This window comes from Aphis gossypii, chromosome X, assembly GCF_020184175.1.
Source record: "Aphis gossypii isolate Hap1 chromosome X, ASM2018417v2, whole genome shotgun sequence".
Lineage (NCBI taxonomy): Eukaryota > Metazoa > Arthropoda > Insecta > Hemiptera > Aphididae > Aphis > Aphis gossypii.
In genome coordinates this window covers 37,998,443-38,010,130 of record NC_065533.1, presented here as the reverse complement: position 1 = coordinate 38,010,130, position 11,688 = coordinate 37,998,443, and the positions used below count along the sequence as shown (strand labels likewise).

General features: G+C 28.5%; 3 protein-coding genes across 3 annotated transcripts; 1 reads left to right on the top strand and 2 right to left on the bottom strand.

Annotated features, from left to right (window-relative positions):
• Window positions 1-2,950: 2,950 nt before the first annotated feature.
• On the top strand, window positions 2,951-3,466 carry LOC126548871 (putative ATP synthase subunit f, mitochondrial). Its single transcript, XM_050207205.1, has one exon. It carries the CDS (start codon window positions 2,951-2,953, stop codon window positions 3,464-3,466), a length of 516 nt encoding a protein of 171 aa, XP_050063162.1.
• Window positions 3,467-6,860: 3,394 nt separating this feature from the next.
• On the bottom strand, window positions 6,861-7,808 carry LOC126552499 (uncharacterized). Its single transcript, XM_050207204.1, has one exon. The coding sequence runs from the start codon at window positions 7,806-7,808 to the stop codon at window positions 6,861-6,863; it is 948 nt and encodes a 315-aa protein (XP_050063161.1).
• LOC126552498 (zinc finger MYM-type protein 1-like) lies at window positions 7,808-9,586 on the bottom strand. The gene is made up of 4 exons (XM_050207203.1): window positions 9,515-9,586; window positions 9,379-9,447; window positions 8,986-9,282; window positions 7,808-8,863 (listed from the first exon to the last, which is right to left on the bottom strand). Exons 1-4 carry the CDS (start codon window positions 9,584-9,586, stop codon window positions 7,808-7,810), a joined length of 1,494 nt encoding a protein of 497 aa, XP_050063160.1.
• Between the last annotated feature and the right edge of the window lie 2,102 nt (window positions 9,587-11,688).

Below are 11,688 nucleotides of genomic sequence, written 5' to 3'. Positions count from 1 at the left end.
TTGTCATAATTAATTCGAAGAGATTCAAGTTAATGTATGTTTTTTTAGATTACTTGCAGGTGTCATATTATTAAGATCATCATCAATTAATATAGAAGAAATGTCAGCAAGCTGCAATGTGGGATTTGAATTTAAAGCAGCTAAAAAGATTATTGACAATTAAATTTTAACTATTCATAATACGTATTACAAACTGCAAGTTCTAAGTACTACTACTATACATAAATTTATATTTTTAATAGTGTTATTACAAGGTAAACTATTATTATAACTAGTGCCAACAAAATCTGCAGTGTTCAAATCAATTAATGTATTCAAAGCAGCTATATGGATATAAAATATAAATTAGTTTTTATTATTAATATATAGTATTGCATATAGTATATAGTATATATAGTATTAAAGAATAATTAAAAATATTGAAATAGAAAAAAACTGAATTTTACTTATAGGATATAATACAAGTAGTATTATTATTATACCTAGAACAGAATCTGGAATATTTCGTTTTAATTTTTTACTTGGTTCATAAGTTAATTGTTTTCTTTTAATAGTTAAAACTTCATCATCACTACTGGAACCTAAAGAATTAAAATAATATCAAAAACAATTAAAAATATATTAAAGTAGGTATAGTAACTGTAAAAGTAGTATCTCTACCTGATATTATAATAATGAATATCTTAACGAACAAAATTATTTAAACTTATCTATAGGTACTTAGGTATAGAATTTCTAAAATTAATTTTAAATAGTTTCAAGTTTAACATAGTAATTTTATAACATAATTCAAAGTAGCATTATAATCTTCATCTTGGAAATTTTTTAGATCTTCTGGTTCGGAATCACTTTGTGACTCGCCGCCTGATGATATAAATATTTTGATTTCTTTTGCGGCAGCCGCTTCATACGAATCTAAATATAGTATAGGTAAAAAATTATAAAAAATTAATTTATAATTTACAATATTTCCTATAAGTATTGTGATATTGTGCTAATTTTATAAATTATCAAATGCTTCTATTAGTTTTACAGGATGGATGGTCCATTTAGATGAAGGTTTACCGCTTTTCATTATTGACATGGCCGTACACGCCGAGAATTAGGTCATGAACAATTCAAAAATCCTTCTTTAGAGTTTTTCAACCAAGTGATAGGTATTACAGAATATGTATTTTCTTTCTCAAACAACCCTATTATGTATTAATAAATTCATCCAATAAATAATGATAACAATTTTAGGTAAATAGGTAGGTACCTACCGAATATAAACTATTTCATATAAGTAAGTACCTAGTAAGTACGCTTACTGATAGAAATATACCTAATTAATTCTTGATATCAAACACTATATTTATTAATATGATAATATATTATAATATAGTATTATACTATTATAGTATACGTCGTATTACCTTTGTTTGATTGTTAATTTGATCCATTGTGGTCAACTGTATGGTCGAACAACGGGCTGTGTACTTTTCACTCGATCTTCACAACGGTCCGAAACGATAATAAAATTTAATTCACAGAACAGCAGAACACGTGGGTGTATGTACTATGTATACAGCAATGTAATACAAAGTTTTGCAATTGCAAAAATAAAAACTACTGCTGGATAATTATGTATATAGTCTGAACAGCTGTGTACGTGTACTTAAACGTCATAACTCTTAAATTCGGCAAAAATATAATATAGTTTGTAGCACCGCGTGTTTGTATACATGACGGATAATACGTGAATGTGCAACTATTCAAACGACGAACTGTAAATATAAAATGAGTAAATGACGTGTATTATTCCGATTTCGACTCTTGAGTCGACCATAATATAATATCACAGCCGTGGTTTTTCCCAATAACTATATGCATATAAATAAATATTACATAATATAATATATTATTAAATAATTGCAATGCAATAGTTACTGTGCGATACTATATCTATGTCAATGAACATCGCATTACACATCTATGCGATGTCAAATTTGTTTGCCTAATGAAACCACTATGGACATCTTAAAAATATGTTTGACAGATGTTATTAAATTAAATTATTACCGACAGTATAAGACGTATTAACTTCTATGTATGATAATCATACATACAACATCCCAAGTACAGTCACTATCAATTATTAAACATCTAATAGTTGTTAATTTTAAGATCACTTTACAATATTTGTAGTGAACGTTAATTGTATATTATTCAGATGTTATTTTTTTATAAGTTAAATTCAAATTTCAAATAATTCAATATTTCTTTAACATCCTATTCATATCAAATAGTTATTTTTTTAAAGATGTCCTATTTAAGAACATTAATACACAGATTTCTATTAAGAACTAGATAGCGAACTCCTGCTATAAATTGAAGACAGGTTTTTCGGTTGGCATTATATGGTATTTTAAATGGTAAATATTAATTTTGTTGTATTGTATTTTATGATGTCTAAACCTGTTGTTTAAAAAAAATTAAAAATATTTTATAGAAATCATTTTTCATTTATTTCTATACTTTACCATTAAAAACGATTTTATTCCTAATACATATTTTAATATTTATAGGAAATGTAATGTTTTGCCAACCGAAAAAATGCCGAAAACTGATCGCGAGCTTCAATGTTAATAATATAAATAATATACGAGTTCCTTATCTAGTTAGTATAGAAGTCTGTCAGTCTGTGCATCAATATGATGTTTTGGTCAATCTATGGTAAGGTTTATAGATAATATTATCTATAAACCTCGAATCTATGGTACAGTAATTATTATTGTTAACTTCAGTTGCTATACGTACCTATATTAATCCGTGGTTGCTACGCAGTTATACGTATTTATGGCAACGGACTACAGTTATAACTTGTGTTTCATTTACCAATTATCAATTCACTTATTTCTTCAACATTTCGTTTGATTTATTTAAATAATTTGTAGATTTGATTTCTATTATGGATCATATTCGAAGATTCTACGATCGTATCAACTGTCATAGTAAGTTTAATGCACGATATTACATTATTAAATCGATAGTTACCTTGAGCAATAATCGACATTGTTGTTTTTCTCGTCTATACTTAGTCAAGAATACATCAAAGAATTTTCAAGATCGTCTTGACCGTCCTGCAGGATCGTATAAGATCGATAACATCGGTGACTATCCGTGCGAATATAATCCCAAAGTGCACGGACCGTACAATCCGGCCCGTTTTTACGGCACACCCGACACGCCGTTTTCGCAACTGAAACTCTGTGAGGTTACCGATTGGGTGAAGCGCCGCAATAAATCACCAAAATCAATAGTTGGGTTATTTTCTCGCGCTTATTGGAGATGGTCACACCAATATGTACAACCGAAACGTTCAACAGCAGCACCGTTAATTCATTACATTGCCGGTATGATGTTAATATTTTACATAATGAACTATGGAAAAATTATTCGTGAACGCCATTACAAATACCACTGAAAATCGTGATACTGCGGGAAAATAGTTTGTTTTATGGGTGTTTTAAAACATCATTTTTATTAAACTAATTATATAAATTCTGCTGTTTAAGCAGTAGAACGTCTAGTCAGCATGCATTATTTCAAACAGCAGAATTTTTATTATTAGTTTAGTTCATGATGAATTAAAATATTCTTACTATAAATAAAATAAAAGTATTTGTGTAAGATTTTGTGTTTGTACTTAAAATAAAGTTCTTTGAATAAATAAAAAAATATGATGATTATTTTAATAACATTCTCTAAACATTTTATAGTCTTATATTATATAAAAGTATATTTGAATTGGAATAAATTAAAAGGGGTATATATCATATAGGTATGCAAAAGTGTAAAATAAGGTAAGAGTTCTAGGATTAAAACAAAATTGTAGAATTTAAAATATTTTTTTTCGTAGTCGTTTTTTATGAAACGATAAATTTAGCTCTAAAATTATGTAATATAAATGATTCTATTTAAGTAAGATTTGAGCAAATATTATTAAATTACGAGTATAATTGTTGATGAAAAACAAACATATTCATATTATGAATTAAAGGTGATTTAAATACGATTTGTTAATGTGGTTTTGCCATTATATATTTATACATCGATTTATATTCAATGAAAAATATTTGAAATTCTTCAAACATAAAATATTTTAATCAAATATGAAATAATACAATTAAGTAGGTATTTTACTATCAGTTTTGAAAAACGTCGATGGAAAATTCTTCAACAAAATGACATAAATTAGTACCTTTTTATTTGAATCTTTGGCATTGTTAAACATCGATTTTATGTAAAATATCACCATTATTATCTAATTCTACTAAATAGTGCATACTACAATAAACACTAACAGCAATGTGTTCAATAAAATTAATTTTATTCTAATAGTTTTTTACGTTTAATAGATTTGTTAAATTTATTTTTACCAATCATAATAAATATTAAATACCTACCGAGTATATAGTTAAAATAAACAAATGTACAATATTATTTATTTATTTACTATTAATTAACGCCCGTTAGGGAAATTTTACAAAGGTAGATTTACAAAAGAAACTTACATAATATTATTATTATTACAATACTACAATTAACATCTAATTGTTTACTAAATAAAAGAAAAAATAAAGAATTAGAAAAAAACAGAAAATAAACAGTGTTGGTGGATTCATTTGCCAAATGCATTAAATGGTCGATGAGGCGATTGCGACTGTAATTGGAGGTACGAAAAGGAACGACAAATGGAGCAATGGAGCGAGTTGAGAACTCGAAATTGAACACAGGATAGGAGAGACGATGTATCATAATTCATAAGTGCCTTCAATAATTCTCTGGAGGAATTTTATATTTATATTAACTCTGATAGGAGTATCAGTTAAGGTAGCGGTTCCCGCAACCTTTTTAATTGTGTGGACCACCAATTTTGTAAAAAACATCTTTGAAGCCCACTAATAGCACACCTATATTTACATATTCATATTATGCATATGATATACTAGCTGAACCCGTCCACTTCGTAGCCCGTTAAAAATAATAAGTAGTAGGACTGTGTGTTAAATTCGTTGGATTTCTGTATGTCTGTTAGTTTATAAAGTTACATTCCTAAACGGCTGAACCGATTGCGACGAAATTTTACATGGTTGTTTCCATGGCAACAACATAGGATTTTGTGTCTGTCGAAAATTAACTGTTTTATGCTCTTTTTACCCTTTCAAATGCAAATTTTGAAAAAATTCTTTCTTAGTGCGCCTATACATTCAAAGTAACAAGTACATTTACTGAAAATTTCAAATAAATCGGTTCTATAGTTTTTGAACATACTATTAACCTGCAGTTGAATATTAAACGAATTTCAAAAATGAAATGCCATGGAATATTGTAATAATGTATCAACGTATAACATAATATTGAACTTTTAGATTAAAATAAAATATTTTAGTATTTAACTGCATGCATTCATTTCATTGCTAATGGGGTTAATAAATATTGGATACACTATAATATGTTATTAATATGTTCGTCAGACTACACATCGATGTTTTAATTCTTCAATAATATATATTATAATTTAAGTATATGATGTGATATGTGAATGTTGCAATTGTGTATTGCTCGTGGCGAAATTTCAATAAAAAAAAAACTAAGGATGCTAACTACTTAAAGCGCTGTATTTTCTGGACATTTAAATTAAATTATAGCTATATGTGGTATTAATAGCTTTTCGAGCAAAAATGTTTTATAAAAAGTTAACTTTGAATACTTACGTTAGTTACATTTTATAATAACTATAATAGGTACAATAAGACGTATTACAATTTACATGTAGATATAAGAGTTATGTTTATGTAAATGTTTATACAAGAATTATAAATCTATCTTGCTCTGCAAATGAGTCTGTAACTTTATTAACATTAATTAATTTTGTCATATATCTTTCTATGTAAGTACCTATAATATTATAGTATAATATATCCATAAGTTTGTCCTACCTCACTGAACCCTGAAAATCGGACACAGGTCTGTTTATATTATTCAATACTTCGCGATATTATTGTCGTAGTGTCGAGTCGCTGCTGAACATGATAATAATATGACTGACGACAAAGTTTAGTAGAAAAAAAATTGGGAAATAATAAACAAGGTTCAACAAATAGATTTGATCTTGAAAAATTTTCAATTGTTGAATAACATTGTTTCATTCATTATGCTCTGATAGCCTGATATCTGATGATTACCTAGTTGTTTTTAGTATTTTTTTGTAAGCAAAGGACGTTTTTATACATAAATACCAAAATTATTAGAGGGCGCTAGTTTTAAAACTGGGGGGGGGGCTAATACTTCTAATCCCCCTAATTGCGCCCATGGCTTTTGGTACCATTGTTCGCTGAACATTATATAGGTATTTAAAAATATGCGCACTGCTTTAGCTATTTATAAATTAGTAAATTAAATCGTTATAATTATAAATTTAATATTTTTTGGTATTATGGTTTTCTACATTTTAAACATTTTGAAAAAAACCTTAACAATATTAATAATATTTAATAATAATAATAATAATAATTTGATAAGAAGCATTAACATGTTATTTTAATAGTAAGATAAAAAGTACTTAATTTATTTTACTTCTATTTAAGTGAACCACTTCATCGAGAATAGTATCATTAACTTGTTAGATACCAATTATTAGGGCTTGGAAGTAGGTACCTACCAGTGGCGTAGCCAGGATTTTAAAATGGGGGTGGCCAAACCCAAAATAGGTACCTACTAAAAAAACATAATCAACAATTAATAATAAAAATTCATTTTTATATTAAGTTTAACATGTTTTTATTTTATTATAATTAAATTTAAATTTACAAACTTTATTTTGACCAATCTAATAATAAGAGGCGTCGATGAGATTTTGATGAAAATACTTTGATTACTTCTTCTTCTGTGATTTTTTCAGATTTGTTTATTTTTGCCATAGCTAACCCATTAAGTCTTTCTTCGTTCATTGTTGATCTTAAATAATTCTTCAATAATTTAAGAGTTGAAAATGTACGTTCTGGTGTCGCTGATGTAACCGGTAAAGTTGCAAATAACTGGAGTAGTAACTTTATATTAGGTAATACATTTGTACAATAACGTAATGCTTCTAAAGCTGACTCTGGTTTTTCTGCTGTATTGTCTTTCCACTGGTTTCGCCACATAGTTAATTCTGCTTTGAGGTTTATTAAAGCATTTTCATGAAGATCATTTTCATACAGTGATGCAGCACTTAATATGGAGTCATTATTGTATGCACTAAAATTGGCAGGGATTAACCCTTCAAGGGCTATGACTTCTTTCAGTTGCTGATTAAATCTAGTTTGTAGTTGTAGTAAAATACTATCAAGGAAAGGAATAAAAATTGTTATTCGGTAGTATTCTTCAGGACTGCTTTGTATGTTTACTCTATTTGTTTGTCTTCCACACACACGTGGTGTTTTTATTTCAACATTTACTTTGGTAGCAATTGAAGTCACTTCATTAAATATATCTTTGAAATAGCTGTCAACATCTTCACGAAGAGCTTCTAAACCTCCCTTTACTACAGTGATATCAGCTAAAGCTTTTGACAAATCTTGTTTTTTACTCTGCAAAATTTTACTCAAATTTATTGTGTAAGAAAAACAAGTAACTGCCACTTCTAACGCAACTAAAAATTCACTTTTTGTTATAGCACACTCTAACATTGTAGCCAAACTTGATGTTTCTCTGCTTGAATCTCCACATTTTATTTCTTCTAATGCAGTAACAATATACACATATAATTCTTTAAAAGTCATTAAAGCTGTGTGCCTTTCAACCCATCGGGTTTCACAGATAGTTTTAAGTTTTTTTTTTTAATTAAACTGGATTCATTAGATTCTGAAATTTCAGTACTTTCTATAACAGACTTAAGTTTTTCTGTTCGTTTTGCAGAGTTGGAAAAAAAACCAGAAACAGATTGAATAGTTCCCATCATATTTTTTATTGCAGGTACATTACAAGCTTTAGACAGACATAAGTTAAGACAATGACTTAAACAATGCGTGTAAAAAGCTAATGGTTGTTTTTTTAAAATTAATGATTGTACACCATTATTAACACCTGACATGTTAGAACCGCCGTCATAACCTTGCCCACGAAGGTTTTCCAATGTGAGACCTATATTTTCTAATTCATTTTGAATTGCAGTCGCTATAGCAATTCCTGTTGTTGATTCCATTTTGATAAAACCTAAGAAGTCTTCACGGATTACACAGTTAGGTACATCTACATACCGAACACATAAAGTAAGTTGCTCTACTGTACTGACATCGGTGGTTTCATCACAAAGTATAGAATAAAATTTAGAAGTTTTAACTCTTTCAACAATTTTATTTTGAATAACAAGCCTAATTGCTTCAATAATTTCATTTTGTATGGTAGGACTAATCATAGTACAATTTTTTTTGGAAGTTTCTAAATGAGTTAAAAGATCTGAATCGCCACATTCAATTCTATAAGATAGTAAGGCACGAAAAATTCCTTGTTCTCCACTCAAACATTTTTCTCTTGTGTCATTATCTTTTATTGAACCTATTTCTCGGTGACCACGTAGAGCTAAATTATTTTGTGCACAGAATATAATTGTTTTTACTATAGGTATGAGCCGTTTGCGATTATATTCAATAACTTGCCTATTACGGTTGTCAAGAAGTACATTAACAGCTTTTTCATTTCCAGTTTCATAGTTATGCAAAAAATCATTAGCCCTCTGTGCTGAAAGAAGATGATATTCAGTCTTGGCATGATTCTTTAAATCAGTCAGACAATGCTTATATTTGACCATTGGTATTTTAACTAGTTTACCAAGAGGCTAAAAATTAAAAAAAAAATAAAGCTTAATAAAAATGTATTTTGTATGTATAAAGCATAATGTGTTTTATACTACTCAGTACTAATATGCATATAAAATATTTATTCTAAAACTTATTTTACCTGGTTGCCAACTCCTCCACCAGAATTTGCAAAAATAACACACCATTTACAAAAAGCTCCTTGTTTATCTTTGCTATAAGCTAACCAAGGAAATAGTTGTAAATATTTATGTTGAAATTTACGGGTTCGATTGCCTTCTAATTGTACTGGAAAAGCAAAGCTAACTGGTGGCTCCCAAGTAAATTTCAAGCAAGCAATAATCTCAGATTCATGTAAAGAGCGGTTTTTTATAAAAGAAGCAATATCATGCATATCATTATGATTTTCTACAGCTGAGATGATAGGCACTGGAGCAGTCTTTAAAGTATAAATAATATAGTAGTAATATAGTATAATATAAGCAATTAAAATTAAGTAAAATATTAATAGGTATGTACAAAAAATACAGCGTACCTCTAAGTCTTTAGCAGAAATTGTATCGTCTTCATATGTTTGACATGGATTATTATCAACAACGTCGTCCTATTAAATATAAATGTCAAACGTGTTCAAATAGACTAATAACGAATGTTATAATTATTTTACATACCTCTTCAGAGCATTTATGTTTTTTAACAACCAAATTAAACAATGGGAACATCTTCTTTTTTTCGGACGTCATAATGACTATATTATAAATAATAATAATTATATATATTAGGTAAATGATTTATGTGTACGAAACTACGAAACGTGAAACTTACAAGGTGTACGTCGGCGTGGTACGGCGCATGATAAAATAACGTTCTTTTATCATGGTACGGTAGTCTAGAATCGTGACAATTAGACCGGGTTTATGATTATTACGGTGCGGTGACAACACTGTGACCAACCTCGGTGCTACGCCACTGGTTGGTATCCACACAGTGAGTACACCTTAGTTCACTGGACTCACCAGTCACCAAAATATAATTTTAACATCAGATTTGATAAAAAAAAAAAACTGATAAGAAAAAATTACCATCGAACATAATATTGATAAGAATTAAGAGCAAAAGCGAATTCAACGAATTTTTCATATGTATAAAATAAACAAAATTATGCATAAACGTTGATAAACCTAACCTAACCCTAGCCGATGGGGGGGGCCATGGCCCATTGGCCCCCCCCATGGCTACGCCACTGGTACCTACCTATTGTAATAGATGTGGGTAATACTCACATTTAAATCTTTTAAGAAGAAGTAGATTGAAGATACGTTTGGTAAAGATGGTACAAGTTACAACGATTTGGTGCTTTGAAGGATGTCTGATGAAATGTAAATTCATGAAAATGATTATTATATCATTTTTCGATTAAGCTTCGACTTAGACATTGTGTTGACTTACTTATATATTTACTTAAATATTATTTCTGTCAAGTGATAATCATAAACTGTTACCACTTAGCTAATATTTATAATATAGGTAAAATAAATAAATAAATACTTTTTTAAGTAGGTAGTTTATTATAATTTATAATAATTATTAATTAAGTATAAAATATACAATGTGAATAATAATTTATCACAAATTAAAAAAAAAATTAGTACCGGAATTGAAAGTTTTGAAGTAAAAATCCATTATTTTTCAATAATGTAGTATGGTATGTTGATTATTTTATTCAGTGTTAAACATATTAGTTCGAAATAATAAGTTTTTAATCAAGTTTTATTTTTAAAATCATAGGTTTTTATTAACTTTATAAAAGTTATGAAAAATATAATTTAATTTTTAAAAAAATTACTGTATTATATTATATTGTATATTATACTCTTGATAACGTATTTATTGTACAAAACAAAATGTGTAACATGACACACACGTCTATGATAATATTATATTAAAATATTACTTAATAGCTACTCGTATAGGCGTGTTCAGACTTTGGTGGCCGAAGGGGCACAACAAATTTTTAAATTATGAGACCTATTTTTTTTTTAGACATGAAGAAACATTCATTTTTTATGTTAAAAAATTCACAACATTAGGAATATTTTTGATTATAAATGTGTAACTAAAAAAAATTATAATTAATCAAAATCTAAAGGTACTGCAGGGTATACACGCCTTTTTTTTATCTTAGCATGATTTTGTTGGAGGCCATGGGCGCCCATTGGGGAGAGCAAGATGGGGCACTTAACCTGAACTTGTAGCTTAATAATTATTACCATAATATTATTATTATCTTTATTATCTTACATTTGAGAATTTTTTTATTTTGACCCCCCTAAAATGTTACCTATGGGCGCCCATGTTGAAGACACAGTCTGCCGGGGGGGGGGGGCAGTGCCCACCCGGCCCCTCCCGTAAACACGCCTATATAGCATATGGCTACTATAATATATAATAGTAATGACTAGAGCTGGGATTTTGATGCAAATGCATATTTTTTTCTAGTGTTTCAAAACGTTGCTCCGTAAGTATAAAATGTGTTTTGGGCGATGCTGATTAATTTATAGTAATTTTTATTTTGCATTTTCTTGCATTTTCGTCACAATTAACCTTAAATGCATTTTTAGGACATTTTCTTAGTTTTTAGAGCATTTTTCACAATTTGTTCATAAAATGAACAAAAATTGTTGCGATTGACAAGATATTTTTGGCAAACTGTCGACGCGCCATGGTATATGATTTATAAATTATATAGCACGACAATCGATTATTATCGATAACAATTTTATCATAGCTAGGACTTTCCGCTTAAATTATCGCCGTTATATACCTATTGGCTAATATGTACTAG